This window comes from Trichosurus vulpecula, chromosome 1, assembly GCF_011100635.1.
Source record: "Trichosurus vulpecula isolate mTriVul1 chromosome 1, mTriVul1.pri, whole genome shotgun sequence".
In the NCBI taxonomy this organism is placed as follows: domain Eukaryota; kingdom Metazoa; phylum Chordata; class Mammalia; order Diprotodontia; family Phalangeridae; genus Trichosurus; species Trichosurus vulpecula.
This window is the reverse complement of record NC_050573.1, coordinates 7404256-7424648: the sequence shown is the minus strand read 5'-3', so window position 1 is coordinate 7424648 and position 20393 is coordinate 7404256. Positions and strand designations below refer to the sequence as shown.

The following is a 20393-nucleotide window of genomic DNA, read 5'->3' as shown; positions in this document are numbered from 1 at the left end:
GGGTGTGTGTGTGAGTGTGTGTACATGCATGTGTGCATATACTGTGGGTAGGGGTGTGTGTGTGCATACATGTGTGCATATACTGTGGGTAGGGGTGTGAGTGTGTGTGCATGCATGTGTGCATATAGTGTGGGTAGGTGTGTATGTATGCATGTGTGCATATACTGTGGGTAGGGGCGTGTGAGTGTGTGCGTAGGTGTGTGCATATACTATGGGTAGGGGTATGTGAGTGTACATGTATGCATATACTGTGGGTAGGGGTGTGTGTATGTGTGAATGTGTGTGCGTACGTGTGTGCATATACTGTGGGTAGGGGTGTGTGTGTGTACATGTGTGCATATACTGTGGGTAGGGGTGTGTGTATGTATGTGAATGTGTGTGCATACGTGTGTGCATATACTGTGGGTAGGGGTGTGTGTATGTGTGTGCATGCGTGTGTGCATATACTGTGGGTAGGGCTATGTGTATGCATGCATGTGTACATATACTGTGGGTAGGGGTGTATGAGTGTACATGTGTGCATATGCTGTGGGTAGGGGTGTGTGTATGGGTGAATGTGTGTGCGTACGTGTGTGCATATACTGTGGGTAGGGGTGTGTGTGTGCATGCATGTGTGCATATACTGTGGGTAGGGGTGTGTGTGAATGTGTGTGCGTACGTGTGTGCATATACTGTGGGTAGGGGTGTGTGTGTGCATGCATGTGTGCATATACTGTGGGTAGGGGTGTGTGTGTGCGTGCGTGCGCGTGCCCGCCCGCCCGTGCATATATGTATTCTCTGAGCTCCGAGGGCCTCTCATTGGAGGAGCCCTTTTACCTCCCAAGCCCAGGATGGTGGCTCATGTTCCCTGAATTAGAAGGTTTAGTGGCAGTCCCAATGTGTGATCTTAGAGGACTCAGAAAATGCTGATTTTCTCTAGTTGTTGTAGGAGTTGATGCTCTTGTTTGCATTAAAACCCCACTCGTGGCACTGACGTGGTGCCTCTCCCCCCAGGGCATGGTCACTGTCCCTGCAGGCTGGGATCTCAGCAGAGCGTGGCCCAGGGCGGATAGGAAGCACTTGCTTGGGGCCTAACGCTGCCCTCGAGCCCAGGCCTGGCTCTGCTCCTCTGCTCCTCCACGCTGCAGTGTCTGGTTGTGTGTAGAATTAATTACATGGGATGAGAATAATAAGTCATTATAGTCATCACTTTATCTTTTTGTTTTCTTTCTTTTTATGCCAAAACAAACCCCCTCAGGAGAGGCCCTCAGCTACACAAGTTAAAAGTAACACACACAGCACAAAATCAATATTTGTACAGGCCAAATTCAAAATGAATTACAAGTGGCTTCTTGTGGCCCAAGCCAGAACTCCCTTTTGTCTTTGTGTCATAGTGTGGGATTTCAGCCCTGCCCCTTACTGCCCATGACAGAGAGAAAGAAGCCAGAACCCCCTGGACATGAGCACATTACTTACTGTTCTGTTCTATTCTGATGTTTCCTAGGCACCCCCATCTCCCCTCCCCACATATGTTTTCTGTCTCCTCTCTGCGATGGCTCTCACTGATTTCTCGTTCATCAGAGTTTGCCTTTTAGCAACCACAGGCCAAGAGGCCTGGCTCTTTGTGCCTGCCCCCAGTAGCCGCTCGAGCAAGCTTGTCTCCTTTCCCTCCACTTGCCTTGGCATGCACTCCCCTCTCTGTCTGCGGTTGGGCCCTCTGAGAGATGCCCTCCTGGGGAGCTCTGGGCCTTGAGGATAGGAGAAGGCCATCCTCTGCCCTGTGCAGGAACATTGCAGATGTTATCAGGTTCTCCCAATGGATGGATTGATTTTGGCTGGTTTTCCCAGTCTTAATCCTCTTCAGTGGCTCTGGGAGGGGAGGGGTAAGGGGGAAATGTAAGCAACGTAAGGACCACAGGCATGGCCAGCATGTATTTTTAAAGTGCTGTCCCTTCCTCTGAGCATGCTCTGTTTCCCCCCCCATCAGGAGCTGCACTGCATTTTCCCATGGCTTGTAGAAAACATTTTTGGCAGTTTGGACGGCATCCTGGTCGGCTGGAACCTCCGGTGTTTGCAAGGGAGAGTGAACCCCATAGAGTACAGCATGGCCATGGAGTTTCTGGACCCCAGGCAGGTGGATGTCCTGTAGGCCCGGCTGTGGGTGGGTGTCCCATTTGGCCACACTCGGAGTCTAGGGTCCGCTCACACTGTTCCTTTGATTCCTTGTACAGTGGGCCAATGATGAAGCTGGTGTACAAACTCCAGGCTGAGGATTATAAGTATGATTTTCCTGTGTCCTACCTTCCTGTAAGTGACTAGACAGCTGGGGAGGGTGGGCCCAAGCTTGTGGAGGAGGTGGGGGGTGGGATGACCCCCATCTGACTGTCAGAAGGCCAGCTGGCCTTTCCCACCAGCACAGTGCAGTCACATTGGTGCCACCCCAGGTGGGCACAGGTCACTTCCCTTTGGGCTTGAGAGGTGTCCTTTGTAGTCTGGGATAATCACACTGACTTCTGCGTGCTACAGAGGGGGGTAGGAGAGAAGTGCTTGTGTCTGTGGGGACAGTCTGAGGTCAGACACTGCCCAAACTTCTTCTGTGCCTGGTACAACTCTCCCGCCCTGAAAAAAGGGTGACATCCACACTCCTTTCTCTGGCATTCAAGGCCCTTCCATCAGAATGGGCTTCTCTGTTCTGTTACCTGAGTTCATCCTGCCCTTGTCTGCCCTGGTCTTGGTGCTTCTTTCCTACAGCTGGGAAATGCCCTTTTTGCCCAAGGTGCTTCTCCTGTCAGCCTGTAAGAAGGCTTCCCAATCTTAGCACCTGAAGTGGAGCACCCTGTCTCAGTGCTTCCTGTGGCTTTGTGTTTGCCCTCACCTGGGTACTCTTCATTTGTATTCTGTTTACTTGGGTCTGTGGGCTTGCCCCACTGCCTGTTGGTGCTATGCCCCCTCGGTCCCTGTTGCCTAGCATGGGCTGTGCATGCAGGCAGTATGCTGACCAACCCAGTGCTCGGTGGCCTCGGCACCTCTGCTCATGACTCCCTCTCTTTCAGGAGCCTGTGCGAGCGTGCATCCAGGAGCGCATCCTCCCAGAGTGCCCGCTCTACCACAACAAGGTCCAGCTCCCGGCAGCTGGCGCTCAGGGCCTGCATTTGGCTCTCAGTATCCTTCCTGTGGTTGTCGCTGGAGGTGGGAGGAGGGAGGCTCTGGTGGCTCAAGTGCCCTGCTCGCTCATACACACGTGCTATTTGTCCTTAACCTCTGCCTCATATCCGTTTGAATACTACATGTTCTTCTTTGCACTGAGCCTCCTCACACAAAGGGTATGACTCCCCCCATCTTGTTTTAATGATGATCTTTCATTTCCAGATGGGGTTGTGACCACTGGTGGGGGCTTTGGGCCTGGGGGCCAGGTCTCCGGTGTTGCACCCATCCAGAGGAGGATAGGGCAGATACGTCAGGGAGGGATCTGTTGAGTGAAGGCTGCTGAGCCTGAAGAGAAGGCTTGTAAGGGCTGTGGTTGTTGTCTCTGAGCATCTGAAGACTTGGCACATAGGGTAGCCCCAGAGGGTCAGAGATAGGGGGTCATTTCAGCTCTCACCATCCCGGTGGGGTGCTGTGGGTAGATGTGTCTGCCTTGGGGCTGGTTGGGAGGCAGCTGTGAGTAGCTGTTCATGTGGGGTACCAAGGTTTGGCTATGTGGATACATGAGGTAGGCTATGTGTTGTGCTAGGAAGCGGTCCGTGTAAGAGCAGGCGCCAGGTTTTACAGACGGCTGCTTGGCTGTATTGGAACATGCTGTCAGTGATGGGGTAGAGGGCTGGGGTTTGGGGGTGGGAGTTATGTGTGGGTATACAGACCTGTGGGAACATGAGGGCACAGATGGACTAGAAAGAGGGCTGGGGGGTGGGAGTGATTGGGGAGTATGTGGGATCAGCTTCTGAGTGGTTGGAGACAGGTGTGGTACAGAGGGTGGGACTGGGGGCTACAGTGAAGAGAAAGGCTGCAAGTGGTGGAAGGGGTGCCAATGTGGAGGGCTAGGCATGGAGGGTTCGAGTTTATGAAGATGGGATGGGAGTCTTGGGCACAGTGCATATTGGGGGGAGCAGTGAAGAAGGTTTGGGTGGGCAGTGGCGTTGTACGAGGTTGTGGGGGGTATGCACAGAGTTTGGGGCAGATACTGGGACGTATGAGGGCATGGTGTGGGGGTGTGGAAGGTGACATTTGAACTGAAGCTTGAAGGAAGTGAGGAATTATTCTGAGGCAGGTGGGGGTTGACTGTCACAAAGGTTGGGAGGTGGGAGATGGGGGTCATCTGTAAGGAACAGCAAGGTTGGCATGGCCAGACCCAAGTGTGGAATAGGACTTGTATACATACAATGTCCCAGAGTTTCTTGGTGCAGTTTTAAGTTTTAATAGCTTAAAAATGCACTAAGGCTTTTGGAACATCCTCTGTAATGAGGGTAGAAAAGCAGGTTGGGGCTGGTTTGTGAAAGATTCAAATGCCAGGCAGAAGAGTTTGTTCTTAGAGGCAGTAGGGAGTGCCATCCTCAGACCTGAGCTTTAAGACAGTCCCTGGGGTAGCCAGGCAGAGAGTGGATTGGGTGGGCAGGCAAGAGGTGATGAAGGCTGAGTTATGTGTAGTGGTGGTGGTGGGCCTGGAGGGCACTGCATGGAGCCCTTCTGCCAATGGATTGCAGATTGGGGAGACCTTGCACAGAGAGAGAAGGGTAAAGAGAGCAGTCACCAAACCCGACTGCCTGGAGCCTCTGCTCCTCTGCACATCCCTGCTGGGGCTGGGGGCGGCCGGGTGACCATGTCTGAAGGCGCGTTGTGGAAGGGTCCAGAAGTGAACACACCTCAGGGTGCAGATCGGGCTGTGATAACTGGTTCCCAGCAGTTAGAAGGCTGTGTTGTCCAGAAGAGGTTGGACGTGTTCGGGTTGGCTCAGAGGATGGTGATGAGGTGGAGGGAGATTGGTGGAGATGCACAGCCTCACATTTGAAACAGCGGCCCAGGTGGGTGTGGGTCTGAGCCATGTGACATGGGTCCCAGGAGAAACCCACCCTGTCCCCCAAGTTGTCTTAAGTTCATTTGGATTTCCGTGCTGGTCCCTGGCTCTCCCGCTGTGATAGGAGGCATAATCAAGGCCCTCTTTGTCTTTCAGAATTTTCCTTTGTCCGTTCACGTCCGAACTTCCGACTGTGCCTATTTCATCCTAGTGGACCGCTACCTGACATGGTTCTTACCCACAGAAGGAAACGTCGTCCCTCCGCCTTCGACCACTCTGGGTGGCACCATCCCTTCTCCCACTCCCAGGTGAGGTTCCCAAGGCCAGCCCCTTCGGGCTGAATGTCTGGGCTCCTCTTATTGGTCTGACTGTGCAAAAGCAGTCTGCATTTGGGCACCCATGAGCCTTTCTTTTAGGCCTTATGGTGGGCAGAGCATTGTGCCAGGGGGAGACGGAAGGTTCTGCCCTCAGATATGAACTGGCTTCAGGGAGCCTACAGTTTAGTGTGAACACACACTCTGAGATGGCAGCTGGGCACAGAGTGTGTGGGAGGGGGAGGAAGAAGGTGAACTTGCCGGAAAGGAGGCTGGGCTGACCAGCCACCGAGGAGCAGGGGAGGGACAGCAGCCTGATAGCTCAGAAGATGGAGTGGAGGCACTGGTGGGGTGGCCTGGGGGAGGAGATGGGGCCTGTACTGGGCTGGGGGGGGATGTGGCCACTCACTGGCTATGGGCAGTGGGGGATGGGATGGGTGGCAGATTTGACTGGAATTGTCATTATAAGGAAGAAGATGCCTCCCACCCCCACGTATTGTATTCTCACTCACATGTATGCACACTCATGGGTATTCCAGCTCCCACACACACATTTATTCTAAACTGCCCATTTGTGTGCACACATGCCAGTCACTTTCTTTGCTCCTACCCATTTACCGACTCCCCCTCACTCAGACATTCTCACCCCCATATATATGCACATGTATGTTAAGCATAACCCCCAGCACACATGTGCATGTGTCCCATAGGAACATGGAAGGATCTGCGTTGCCTGTGGAGGGGTGACTGGGTGAGACAGGTCAGGCCACAAGGTTAGTGTAGACAGGCGGCATGCACACTGTACTTGCTGATGTCAGTTTGTTTGTGGCTGCACGGTCAGGGCTTTCCTGGGGCCCAAGGGATTGGCCCCTTCTAGACTCAGGCCTGGGCAGTGCCCCAGTGGTAAACCAGCCCAGTCTCTTCACTTCGTGGATGAAGAAAGCAAATGCTGGTGGCTTTGCTGGGCTTGTCGGGCAGTGAGCAGTGAGTCTGGCTGATTGCAAAGCCAGCTCCTAGGGCACAGGGTTGGGCCAGTGAAATTCTTGACTGCTCATCTTGATGGGGAACAAAGTGGTTTGGAAAGCAAACTTGGGTTGGGAAGGCCTCTTTATCACTCCACATGAGTGTTTGCTTCTTCTCCCAGGACCCCCGCTGTACCTTTTACTTCCTACGGCCTGCACCACACGAGCTTGCTGAAGCGGCACATTTCTCATCAGCCGTCAGTGAATGCAGACCCTGCCTCGCAGGAGATATGGCGATCAGAAACTCTGCTCCAGGTAAGATGCTCTGGCTCGGATTTCAAATGGACAGTGTGGCCAGCTCAGTCGGGACTGGGAGGGCTGGTGATGGCAATGAAGCCGACCACCCACAATGGCGCCTTTCAGAGTATCCTGTGAGGAGAGAGCTTCCTTTGTTCTGTGGGGTTGCTTTTTCACTTGGGAGACACATGTTCAGCTGCTGTCAATGGCCTTATGACAGGCTCTGAGGGAGGGAAATGAATGAGCTGTACTCACGTCCTCATGGAGTTGACGTTCTTGTGGGGAAAATGAGATTTGTCCAGAGGCTAGAATCTCTGTGATAAGGGTTCAGACAGAGGGAGTGGGCTTAAGGGATTGGGAAAGTCTTCATGGAGGTGCTGGGCCTTGAAGGATGAAGTCAGGCTTTCAGCAGGGGAAGGGGGTCTTCCTGGAGCAGTGACCTGGAATCCAGGGACAGTCTTGGCACCAGAAGGGACCTCAGAGGCCGTCTGGTGCCGCTGTCTGCCTCCAGTGATAGGACTCCCCTCTGGAACAGCCTCCATTGTCAGACAGACATCTGCCTCTGCAGCGTCCTGGGGTTAGACAGAACAAGACTTCTCAGCTGCTCCTGGATGGCAGCCCGGCCCCCCAGCCTTTCCCCAGCCCCATGTCCTGCCTCGGACAGCACACAGTGCTCTGGCTGTGGCGATGCCTATCCCCTGTGCCAGGGACCCTCCTGGAGCCCTGGGGGTCTTCTTACTCTGGCACCCAGTGAGGCCTTCATTCTACTGCTGCATTTTCTTTGAATGTCTGAAGAGCCAGCCAGGGGGACAAACATTACATTGGTTCTAGGGTCAGTGCAAGGAAGTGACAGAGGCCAAACAGAAGCCAGGTCACTTCCAGTCCGAGCTGAAAGCTGTCCAGCCAGGGATGAACAAGCTTCTTGTGAAGGGATTGAGTTTCCTGTCCCTGGAGGTGTTGAAGTGGTTTCGTGGTCAGGAATGTAGCCCAGAAGATCCCAGGGGGTCTGGCAGGGGAGGGCCAGGTGTTCTTGGTGCTCCCTCTCCACCTCTGACATTCGGGGATTCAGAGACCCCACAGGGAGCCTGCGGTGGGGCTCCCCTGCTGACAACTGACAGATGCCTCTGCTCCTCCCTAGGTCTTTGTTGAGATGTGGCTTCACCATTATTCCCTAGAGATGTATCAGAAAATGCAGTCCCCTCATGCCAAGGTAAGACCACGGGTTCTGCCCTCATTGGCTTTGACCCCCGAGTGCCTGCTGACCCTCATTATCCAGGGCTGCCCTTGCGAAGGGCTCCCCAACTTCACCTTGGTCTTGGAAGCCCAGGGCCGCTTAGCTGGCTGGGGGCCGTGCTTCAGCTCCCACCTTGGCTCACACTAACAGCCCAATGGCCACTTTCCTCCAACTCGCTCCCTGGAGGCAAGGTCGGTGCCCTGGTTCCAGAGGCACCCTCCTCAGGCTCTCTCCAGAGGGAGGACTATCAAAGTTGGGCCCAATCTGGCAGGCTTGGGGCTCCCTGGATGGAGTTTCCCAATACACAGTGCAGAGTAATAGACCTAGATGTTTTCCAGGTACTTGGGGATGGATGTAGTTCCTGCCCCAGGGCCAATTCCTGCTTTGGTCAGTGGCTGAGGGTTCTGCCAGCTGAGGTGTCCCCGGCCCAGGGATTCTTCATGTCCTCTGTAAGGCAGGGCTAGGCCCGAGATGGTAACGCTAATCAGCTCTGCAGGGGCAGACTGCCACACTGATGGCCTCCTGAACCCTCTTCCTTCTGCTGCCCTCCTACCTGACAGGCTAAGACCTCCAAGGAAGGTTTGGAGAGGTGCAGGATGAGCCTAGGGGCAGACCCCCACAGCCCCTTGGTTTACAAATAAGTCTGCTGTGCAGTGGTAGGGCCATCCAGCACTGAGCAGGCCGGGGCTCATGGGCCTTTTCTTTTGTTCCCCCCAACCCCCAGATTCCAGGAGGGGGTGCCTTCTCACCCCTCACCATGGGTGCTTGGTGAATGAGCATGGTCTCTTCTCTCTTCCTGCATGTGGCTTGGCCTTGCAGAAGTATTCGGACTGCGCATTGCTTTCAGTCTGCCTTCTGTCTGCTTGTTCTGTCTAGAGGGCGGGTGTTTCCTTGCTGGATGTGCTAGCATAGGCAGGCAGCCTAGCCGTGGTTCTAGGGGGCTGGAGGGGTGAGGAAAGACTTTGGGGCTCCTCGTTTGGAATGCAGTTAAACCAGGGGACCTTCCCTTCCCCTGTTTTTCTGGTCCTCCTCCCATGGGTCAGGCCCTAGTCCAGCCATTGGCAGCTAACAGATGTTGCACAGGTTTCCCCATGTCCATAGATCCCTGCCTGCTGTATCACAGAAGGCCCCCTGGCCTCTCCATGACCACCTCAGGGCGTGCAAATCCTACTGAGCTGCCCTGGGAGGAGGGCGGCGGGGCGTCCTGAACCAGCTGCAGCCCTGCCTGCTATCCCTATCAGACCGCCCTCCTACCCTTGGTTGGCCGGGCCCTCACCTTGTCCTGGCAGCCCGAATGCTCTGCACACCTCTGGTGGTACTGTCCTGAGTGGTGACTGCCTGACAGTGGTCATAGCCCACTTTGGCTCCATCCTCTCTGGCACCACCCCCTCCCCTTAACCACCAGGTAACCAGTGCAAGCATCAGTCTGCCTGGGCCTCCTATAAAATAAGGGGCCTCAACTCTGTCTTCCCTCCCAACCCCAAGAGCCTGAGGCCCAAGCGGTGATGACTTGTCCTGAGTCACCCAGGTTGTAGGTTGATGGTCTTGGCTCTGCTCCAGGGTCCCCCCACCCCCTGTTGGCCTGATCTCGCCATCGCTGTAGAGTAAATGTTTAGGGAGGTGGTGGCGCTGAGCACTCGGTACTACGCTCGTAATGGAAGAACCACGGGGTGGAGGCGGGGTGTCCAGGGAGGAGCTTGGAGGGCCAGCAGCTGCTCTGGAATGGGCCATCCTCCATTGGGAGGGAGGAAGCTTGGATGGCCAGTCATCCAGGACATTAGTGTCATGTGCCTGAGGCTTGGGTCAGATGGCCTCAGGAAGACGGTCAGCCTGTCTGTGCCTGGCCTGCCGTCCTTCAATGTTGTGTCCAGTGCAGTGGGATCCCTCTGCAGAGATGCCTTGAGGGTGGCTGGGCCTAGGCCAGTGCTTGGGCTGCCCGGGCGTCTTGGTGCTGACTTGGCTCTTTCTGACTGACTCTGGGTTCTCCTTTCCTGTTACCTCACTGCTGTGGCTTGCCCTCCTAACTCCTTCCTGCTGTACTAACATCTGCCTTGTGAGGGCGGTGGTCAGCTCTGCCACTAGGACCTTGCCCAGAGCCAGGCCTGGCCAGAACAGCGTCAGGCTGCTTTTATCCTTTATCCAGATTCTCGTGGGAACTTTATCCAGCAGACTCTCATTTATCCGGAAGAGTTGGGTCTGGGTGACTGAGACCAAGCATGTGCTAAAGCATAGAGCAGGAGATTCAGGGTCTAGGCCCAGTGACTCACTGAACCTCTCTGAACCTCTGTCTCCTCTTCCAGGAAGAAAACCCTCCCATGAGAGCTCATGTCCTAAGCAGGCAGAGCAATAAATATTGGTTGACATGGGCCCTTGTGAGCCCCGAGACCCTCTCACCTCGAGGATTTGTTGTCCTGTTCTCAGAAAGTGACATACAGTGACATCCCCGAGTGCTGCCCAGTGACCTGTGGGGTGGAGAGAGCTTTCCAAAGAAACTCCCCAGCCTGCTTTTCTGGTGAAATGAGAGTCTGGCATCCCCCATTCCCTGCCAGCCCTTGTTGCTTTCTGCAAGGGTGACGATGCACCTGCTCTGTTGATCTGGCCAGGCCGCGCCCTGAGGGGACGCCCACTAAAGGAGCCCAAGAAGAGGAAGCCTTGTGTCCCCAGTGCCCTCAGCTCAGGAGCCAGCCCTCTGAAAAGCTTAGGCCCCTGTCCCAGCGGAGACCGGGTTGCCTTGGCTGAGTCAGCCCCAGGCTCATAGCCCGGCCCTGTTCAGACTCTGACCCTCACCCTCCGCTGCCCACCCACCACCTGGGGCCCCAGGCTGGTAAGGGCGAAGGTGAGCAGCTCCCGGGACCAGGCCCAGGCAGGCGGGTAGAGAAGCAGCAAGCGAAGGCTCCTGTTGTTGGAGTGAGGGTCTGTGGCTGCAATGTTGGACTGGATTGGCACTGACTGTGTTTGTTTTTGTTTTTTGTTGTCTTTTTCCTTTTCTTGGGCTTATTCTTACTTTTTCTCTTTCTCTTTCTCTTCTCCACCTCTCCCTTTTCCTTAACCTTATCTCCTTCCCCGTCCCTGTCCCTGTTCCTCCTTTGTCTCTACCCTTACCCCCTCCTTCCTCTTCCTCCTCTCTGCCCCTCCTTCTCCTCCTCCCCTTCCTCTTCTTGATTTCTTTCCCTTCCTGTTTTTCACTCTTTCTTCCCTCCCTTTCTTCCTCTCCTCCCCCATCCCCTCATCTGTCCTCCTTTCCCTCTCCTCCCTGCCCTTTGCTGCCCTCCTCTCCTCTCTTTCTCTGGACCCCTCTCCCTTTCCCCTCCGTTTTCCCCTCTTGTTTTTGTTGTCTCTCAGCTGGAGGTTCTCCACTACCGACTCAGTATCTCCAGTAGCCTCCACAGTTCTCCTGCCCAACCCAGCTACCAGGCCCTCCACGCGTACCAAGTACAACATCTTTTTGTTTGGTTTCCTTTTTTATTTCTTGCTGTCACTCTGCAGAGAGTGTGTGTGTGAGAGCATGGCCTGCAGAGGAAGACCCCTGGGGTAGCTGGGCACTGGTTTCCAGGGGGTTTAAGAAGGCCCATCAGAACAGATCAGAACTCAGCATTGGGTGGGCTCAGAGCTTTGCCAGAGCCTAGTGTAAGGACATGTGTGTGTGCGTGTGTGTGTGTGCGCGCATATGCTATGCTCTGACCACCTCCTCCTGCCATGTGTTCCTCTACACTCCTTTCAGTCAGTCCTGCATTGGGGGTGGGGGTGGGGGGGAGGTGTTTGCTCAAGGAGGGTGAGGCTGGGGCTGGGACAGGCCAGGAGGCCAGGATTCTAAAGGCCATTGGGAGGGGGTGGGGGTGATGTTTGAGGGGATACTAGTTGACCCTGTGCTGACCTTCCCATCAGTGCAGGTACCCAGGTTCATGCGCTGAAAGATTTGGGAGCCGTTTGAGGAATGAGTAGCTCAGAGATTGGTCTTGGGAGGCACCAAGTCACTCATGTGTTCCTGACTGGCATTCGCTCGTTTTCAAAAACGTTCCTTCTGTTTGATACGATGATGATGATGTTGATGACAATCCTTGTTATTTCTGTAGAGCTTCAAGGTTTTACAGAACATGCTCTGGACATTGTCTCCTTTGAGCTTCTTATCTGCCCTGGTATGATCATTCCCTGTTTTACCCGGGAAAGAATGGAAGCTCCCAGAGGGCTTGGCTGGATCGCCAGCACAGTGGGCATCAGTCGGGCTTGGCATTGCCCCAGGTCTGTGTGGCTCCAAGGCCTGTGCTGGCTGCGCCAGGTCCCTGCTCGGTAGCAGAGGCATGTGAGGCCTGGGCAGCCGCCTGGAGCAGAGACGTCAGACCTGCTGCTGGGCCGCCCCATCACGCTCCGCTCCCGAGTGCAGCCTTGTGCAGAGTCAGATGTGACTGGGAAGTATTGGGCAGAGGACAGGCGGCATCAACATAAGGTTTTCTAGGGCAGTGTGTGGCTCTGCTGGGTTTAGCAGCCTGTTTGGAAAATTGGGGACTCAGAAAGGGAAAGGGATTTCTAAAGCATGTCAGGGGGTGAAGTGCAAAGAACCCTGAATTCAGTCGGGGTGTGGGTTCAGATCCCTGCCCTGTGTGACCCTATGGGCCAAAGTGACTTCGCCTACCCTTCCAGCTCATGATATGTGACCTTGTGGCTTCCTGGCTGGTGGCAACCTTAGATTACGCTGTCCAGTGATGTTCACCAGACTGGAAGAGCTCTTTGCCTCCTTGGGCAGTCTGGGCAGCCTATGGACCCTTTGTCAGGGTAATCATAGCTTTGAACACATACAGTAAGATACTTAGGATTGCAAAGGAAAGCAGTTCTGTTGAGATTCAGTTGTCAGAATGTTAAAAGAATAAGCACACAGATCCCAGGGGTTCCGAACCCCTGACTCTGGAGCATCTTACCGAGCTCTTCTGAGTCAGCATTTTTAATCACCTCTCCTTTGGGCCAGGGCTGGGGTGGAGCTGGGAGCTTGGGGAGCGCCATTAATCAATAAGTATTTATTAGGCTCTATTAGGGCATCTTGCTGAGACTTGATGAGTCTCTCCTACCCGTTTTAGTGCCCTCATTTGGCAGTAAATACCTCATTGATGATGGGAAGACCCAAGCATCCCCCAGCTCTGACTTTGATCCATGTCCAGATCAGGGCAGGCCAGTGCTGGGGCCTCCAGGCCCGTGTCCAGATCAGGGCGGGCCAGTGCTGGGGCAGCTGCTCCAAAGATGAGTCCTCTGGTTCCACCTTTTGTCTGGGAAGAGACCCACCTCTGACAGGTGTGGGAGATGCACCGTCTTTTGGTGGGGAGCATGGTGTCAGCCACTTCTGAGCTCAGATCCACCCTTGGAAACCTTTGAGTGCCGTAACTTGTTGGGAGAGATGAACATGGAATAAATGTTCTAGAATTTACTCCAGCTTAGCTAACAAGGGGGACGTGGAGGCTGCTGGCCGTGCTAACAGTGTTCTGGGGCCCTCACTACTTCTGTCTTTGAGGTGGATTTTTAGGGAAAGGAGGGGAAGCCTTGGCTGCTTTTAGAGGTAAATGCAAAAAACTGTGGGGACAGTGAACAATTACAAAAAATGTGCCAATTTCTGGCAAGGGACCAGATAGTGGCCTTGGACTATTTGCTCTTTTGAAGAATCTAAGGCTCATCCTTGGGATTCTTCATGTGAAATGCTAACTCAGATTCCATCAGGCAAGTACATGGTATAAAAATCCTGACAAGGCCTTCTTTATTAGTAGTATAGCTGTGTACAAATGTGGGTCTGGGTGCAGCACTGATTTTGCTGGATCTGCCACAAGGCCTCCAGTGTCCCTGGGATTGTGCCATGGGCTGGGGTTACAGAGACGTCAGTAAAATGATTCCCGCTCTGAGGGAGATTTATCCTTTTGGGGGAGACAACTTGGATTTATGTAAGGTCATATACACAAAACCTAACCAAGGGAGAATCTTCCTTTCCTTGGCACTGGTCTGGAGGGCGGAGATGGGGAAAGTTGCTCATAGAAGGCTGCTCTCAGACTGAGTGTTGAAGGACTCTGGGCATTCTCAGAGGTGGAGGTGGGGAGAAGTTGCACTCCAGACAGGAAGGACAGAATCCTGGTGACGGGAGCTGGGCTGTCCAGGGCTGGGGAGAGCCAGGGGACTGCATTTGCTGATGACAGTCGGGATAGGAAATGATGTGTGTGGAACACTCTGCACATCCTTAGTCGATATTGAAACTAGATGTTCTCTTTTTCATCTAAAAGTTATACAGTGTAAGGCCTGTTAACACGGTGCAGTTTCAGTAGGATGAGTGTTAATGCACGGTGCTTAGATTCCAAAAATCTACTGTGTAAAAGAAGGGAGGATGGAGGGAGCCGTGTGTACACAGTAAGGAGGTTTTATTTGACCAGGCTTGACTGGCATCAGTACCAATGATAATGATCATTACATCGTAATGCCACCTGGCACTTCTCTAGCATGCTGCTGTTTACAAGGCACTTTGCCATTCCTAATTGCATTTGAGCCTCATAGCAGCTCAGTGGCCTGGGCAAGGCAAGGAGAGATCATTATCCTCATTTGCAGTTGAGGTGGTGGTTGTCCTTCCTTCTTGAAGAGGACTGAAATCGCATCACTATGTTAGAGTCAAGTTTCATTGCGTCTGACTGTGACTGATCAGACCAATACAAGCTTGGAATGCTCCACCACATTGGGCACAAATGGTCCATGTAAATGTTTGGGTCAATTCTCTAAATTTGCTCATCTTGCATTTCTTTTGAGCTGTTTCAATTCTGCTTTGCTCAGAGCACAGCACCTTCTCTGATGAGGGCACGCCATGGTGAGCGGTCCTGTGCCAGTGTATCCCATGTCACACAATCAATTCCAAAGTTCTTAAGAGGGACCTTGAGAGTATCCTTGTATTGCTTCTTCTGACTTCCATGGGAGTACTTGCCTTCTGTGAGTTCTTGCAAAATAGTCTGTTGGGCAAGTGTACCTTTGGAATTCAAACAATGTGGCCAGCCTATCAGAGCTGTGCGCTCTGCAGTAGGGTTCGATTGCTTGGCATTTTAGTTCAAGAAAGGACCTCAGTGTCTGGTACCGTCTCCTGCCAGGTGATCTTCAGAATCTTCCTAAGACAATTCAAATGGAAGCGATTCAGTTTCCTGGCGTGGCACTGGTAGACTGTCCAGGTTTCATACAACAATGAGGTCAGCGCTAATGCTCTGTAGGCCTTCAGTTTGGTGGTCATTCTAATGACTCTTCTCTCCCACACTTTCCTTCAGAGCCTCCCAAACACTGAGCTAGCTCTGGCAATGCGTGCGTTAACCTCATTATTAACATTTACATCCCTGGAGAGTACACTTCCAATGTAAGTGAACTTAAACACAGCCTTCAAAACTTCTCCATTTGCTATGAGTGATGGTTCCGCATATGGATGGTGTGATGGTGGCTGATGGAGCACCTGTGTTTTCTTGGTGTTAATTGTTAGGCCAAAATTAGCACAAGCAGCAAAGAACTGATCCATCCTTTGTTGCATCTAAGCTTCAGAGGCTGCATTGAGTGCACAATCACCTGCAAACAGAAAATCATGCCCCAACACTCCCTCCACTTTGGTCTTGGCTTGTGGCCTTTTCAGGTTGAAGAATTTGCCATTAGTGTGGTAGCTGACCTTGATGCCACGTTCATCCTGATTGAAAGCATCCTACAACATCACAGAAAACATCATGCTCAAAAGCACGGGAGCAAGCACACAGCCTTGTTTCACTCCATTAGTGAGTGGGAAAGCTTGAGAGCATCGTCCATTATCCAGAACTTGAGCAAGCATGCCGTCGTGAAATCAATGTACAATATTGACGAAATGGTGAAAATGATGGGGAAATTCAGAAGCTGCTAAATGAAAAATGAGAACTCTACAGGGTTTACCAGCAGGATAGTTCATCCATCTCTAAGAAGGCAGCATTTAATTCCATCAAAAGTAATGTACAAGCAAAGCTTAGAGAGATGCAAGACTCTTGCTTAGTAAGAAGGCAGATGAATTCAGTTTTATGCCAATAGTAACAATCCAAAGCGTTTTTATGATGCCCTAAAGGCTATTTATGGGCCCAAGATCTATGGTGCTTCTCAACTACTCAGTGCTGATGGAGCCACATTGATTAGTGATAAGGACATGATCCTGGAGAGATGGGCTGAACACTTCCATAGTGTTCTCAACAGACCTTCTTCATTAATCAACACTGAAGCCATTGACTGTTTATCTCAGGTTGAAGTTAATCCATATCTAGCTGAACTTCCAACTGAAGAAGAGGTTTTGAATGCCATTAGGGTCCTCTCCTGTGGAAAAGCACCTGCTGCTGACTCTATTCCAGCTGAGATTCATAAAGCAGGGGATCCACTGCTCATACAAAAACTGACTGAAATATTCCAGGTTATGCGGCAAACCCAGGAGTTTGACATCTCCATTGTCCATCTCTATAAAGGTAAAGGAAGTAGATTGTACTGTGATAATCACAAGGAAGTCTCTCTCTTAGTCATTGCTGGCAAGACAATTGCCAGAGTCCTCCTTAATAGGCTCATCCTTCACCTGGAAGATGGTCATCTACCTGAGAGCCAGTGTGGCTTCAGAAAGGGCTGAAAAACAGTCAATATGGTGTTTGCTGCTGACATCTCCAGGAAAATGTCAGGAGCAGAACAGAGGACTGTACACAATATTTGTAGATTTGACCAAGGCCTTTGATACTGTTAGTTATGAGTGCTTATGGGAAATTAAGGGGTCATCCCCAGCCTGTGGTCTGGCCTGAGGACACCTGGAGAGTCGTGCTGAGTTGTGGGCATGCTGTCTTTTGAGAGGAACACTGGTAAGGCCAGCTGGAGGAAGAGAATCTTTTGCAAGAAGCAGATCTTCCCTGAAGGGCCATTGTGGGTTCCTGGCCAGGCCAGAGGCAGCCCTCTGGGGAAGTAACAGAGTGGCAGGCTTCAGCTCAGCCAAACAAAGTTTAACTTTGTGACAATCAGCAGTCCAGGGTGGTCACAAGCCCCACATCCCAGTGATGTGTGAGCAGAGGCTAGGTACTGGAGAGGGGGCTATTCGTGTCTTTGAATCACCTCACAGCACCTGGCACAGACTTGAATTGGGTGGGAAGTTGGACCAGAAGACCTCAAAGAGGCCCCTTCTGAGAACATTCTGTGACACTTTTTAAAAAAATGTCATTGTTCCCTTGTTTTCTGTGCCAGTGATGTTCTGCAGACCCCTGTATCATTAAGGCAAGTATCACAATTTTGATGGTGACCATGAATGTGCCTGTATAATTCTGTATCGCAGAATATAAGAGACTCTCCATATAGAAGGCAGAAGAAGTAAAACATTTATTCAGACACCAGATGATCAAATCCCCAAACCAATAACTCCATTTCAACATAGTAGCAATTATATCCCAAAACCATTAAGTCCCCTTCATCATAACAGCAAAGAACTTAAAACACAATATCACAGCAGGGAGCCAAACCATCCCGTGACCTTCCCCTCTGCTGGGGCCTTCCCATAAACACTCACAAATCCTAGCTGTCTGCTTGCCTACATCCTCTCCTCCCCTCCCTGAGTTCTGAGCTTAACTGCTACCCTAGTATATGTACCTTTTTTAGAGCCCCAGGGCTTCACAGCCCTCCTGATCTAATTAGCAAAAGGGGGTGGGCCTTCCTACAAACAAGCCTCTCCTAATCAACCTTCCCTTAACTAGCTCTACCTAAGACCTATTAATGGGATTAATGGGTGGGGAAGATCTTTAATTACATTATCACCATAACCCCCTTCCCTATACCCACTGTGGTACCTTCCCTTGTTACTGAGCAGAACCATCAAAGCCAGTTGGTACAGCACCTAGGTATGGGAAAGGGAGAGGTTTTATGTGTTCTCTGAAATCATCGGTCATTATATCTTATCAGAGCGCAGTTGCCATTTGATGTCATTTCATGATTGTCATTCTTAGAAGACATAGTAGCCAGAGTATGGGGAAGAAGTAGGAAGAGAGCCTTTGGGTGCTGACCATAGCTTGGGCTCCTGGGGCAGGTACTGAGGACAGCAGAGAGTGTCCTGGAGCCAAACAGGTGGGAGGAGCTGGGGTGCAAAGCTCCAGGGAGGGGGGGAGGATAGGAGAAGGACCTTCACTGGATGAAACTGGATGTTTCCTTGCCAGCACTGGGGGGAAGGAAGAGCAGGCCCTGATGGCAGAAGTGAGCGTGGGGTGATGGGAAGAACACTCCGGGTTAGGATTCTGCCATTCATCCCCATGGACCTTGGGCAGGGATCACTGCCTGTAAGCATCTTGGTAGTGTGCATTCAGATGGTGCTTTACCTCTTGATAGACACTCTTTCGGGGCCCAAAACAATCCTTCAAGGTCACAGATATGTCTGCTACTTTGTGGTCTCACAACCAGCCAGTGGCAGAACCAGATTCCCACTCATGCTTTCCCAACTCTTAGTTCTTTTTTTTTTTAATTTATTTTTTATTTTATTTTATTTTTTCCAACTCTTAGTTCTAACAGCTCTTTAAGGGTATTAAAGAACATGTGAATGTTCCTGACCTCCATCAGCTTCCAAGCATGTACGCTCCCTTTGTGGAACTCCCTCCTAGTTCACCTAGTAACCCTAGGGGGTATCTGGTGCCTATATTATCATCTCCACTCTACAGATGAAGAAACAGGGTCAGAAAACTTTAATTAGGGGAGAAGAATTTCTGCTCTTTGTAGAAACCTGTAGTCTTGGGCTATGGGCCGCTCCCATCTCTTTGGCTTAAGCTTGGAAGAGCCTTTAGCCCTCTAGGCCAGGACAAGGAAGGGGCTTGCCAGCTAGAGGCAGTCCCCTCCTAGAGAGTTTTCCATTGGGTACCTCCCAGATTGAGGGCTTTGTCATGATTTGTGGGATTAATGTTCCATGTCCCCAAATATGCCCAGTAGTAACCACGCAGGGTCAGACAGAGATTGTGGGCACTCAGGCCAACCTGAAGTGCTCCCGTGGATGGAGGTGTTTAAAGCTTGGGTTCTTCCTGCCAAGAAGTTTGTTGGCCAGTCTTAGGGTTTCCAGTGGGGGTGGGAGGCCCAGGCACTCTGGCCACTCGCTTTCTCTCTGGGCCTCAGTTTACACATCTGCAAAGTGAGGCTAATACATCTGTACTAGTTACCCCCTGGACAGTGGTGAGGAGAGAGGAGCCCGTCCATGCCTGGGGTTCCTCCGTTGGGCCTCCACATTTCTTTCCTTTCACTCTGCACACAGGAATCATTTAAGCCCACCGAAGAGCACGTGTTGGTGGTCAGGCTGCTTCTGAAGCACCTGCATGCCTTCTCCAACAGCCTGAAGCCGGAGCAGGTGTCCCCCTCTGCCCACTCACACACAGCCAGCCCCCTGGAGGAGTTCAAAAGGTGAGTGGGCTCTCCCCTGCTTCCTATGAGGACTGGCGGTGGCCCCTCGGCTCCACCCCTGGGGGCCTCCTCCTGGTGGACAGTGTTGAGATTTTCCGAAGATGGGACTGGGGCCCCCAGCAGTGCCTCTGCCCTGCTGTTCACCATGCCCCTGGGCAGCAGCCATGCTGCCGACCTCCTCTTTTCCTCTGCCCTCTCCCCGGCTGTGGCACCCGCCAGGCATGCATAGTCACTGCCCTGGGCAGCTTCCTCCCCACCTGCTCATTCTTAAACCCTTTGCAGTTCTCACTTTGTGCAGTGAATGTGGCCATGGTCTGCCCTCCCCCCAAGTCATCATTGTCTCCCCATCGCCCCTCAAATAAGACAAATTCTTCCACGTGTCGTTCCCAGCTCTGCCCACTCCTGTGCCCTCTGGCCCAAGGGGACTCCTAGTTGTGGGTCCAGCCTGGCACTCCAGGTCTTCCCTGGACCTGGCACTGTCTGTGACATTGGAGGCGAACCCCTGGTCCCCACTGGGGCGGCTGGCATGCTGGGAAAACATGGCCTCCCCCACATGGGCACGGCCTCCCCCACCTGGTCATGGCCTCCCACGGGCCTCGCAGAGATGGAAGAGTCCTTCACACCTGCCCTCTGTCTCTGCTCACAGGAGGCTCAGTGAGGGAGGGGAATAAGCATTACCAGAGTACCTACTACGCGCCAGGCAGATGCTAAGCACTTGACGGGCTCTCATTGGGTCCTCACGACAACCCTGGGAGGGAGGGACTGTTGTCTCCCCCATTTTATAGATGAGGGTACTGAGGCAGACAAGTTCAGTGACATGCCAGGAGTGTCTGAGGCTGGATTTGACTCCAGGCCCGGCGCTGGACCCACGGTGCCGCCAGCTGCTTCCGATGTTTCTTAAGGAGCCAAGCACTGGCGTGAGCCCCCACCTGCCAGGATGGGCTGCCACACCCAGAATCGGTGCAGCAGGCCTCTGCCCGGTCCCCTTCTCGTGTGAGGGTCTGTGACTCAGGGGCTCCAACACAGCAGGACATGAGCCTGGCTCCCCTGTTCACCCCCACCCACACAGCGACATCAGAGCAGTGGTCGTGACCGCAGTAGCTGCCCTGAGGTGGCTCCTGCTACGTGCTGGGCGCTTTGTACAAGTGCAACCTCAGGGGATGGAAACTGAGGCAGACTGACAGAGCAGCTTGCCCAGG

At 52.7% G+C, this 20393-nt stretch overlaps 1 protein-coding gene across 1 annotated transcript in view; it reads left to right on the top strand.

Moving 5' to 3' along the window:
- SMPD4 (sphingomyelin phosphodiesterase 4) overlaps positions 1–20393 on the top strand; it is a 38617-nt gene that overhangs the window by 5388 nt on the left and 12836 nt on the right. Inside the window, exons 4-12 of the mRNA XM_036737575.1 lie at positions 1967–2109; positions 2211–2286; positions 3033–3141; positions 3250–3302; positions 5147–5298; positions 6449–6581; positions 7702–7773; positions 11140–11229; positions 19049–19194. Coding sequence (XP_036593470.1) covers positions 1967–2109; positions 2211–2286; positions 3033–3141; positions 3250–3302; positions 5147–5298; positions 6449–6581; positions 7702–7773; positions 11140–11229; positions 19049–19194 — 974 coding nt within the window. The remainder of the gene's footprint in view (positions 1–1966; positions 2110–2210; positions 2287–3032; positions 3142–3249; positions 3303–5146; positions 5299–6448; positions 6582–7701; positions 7774–11139; positions 11230–19048; positions 19195–20393) is intronic.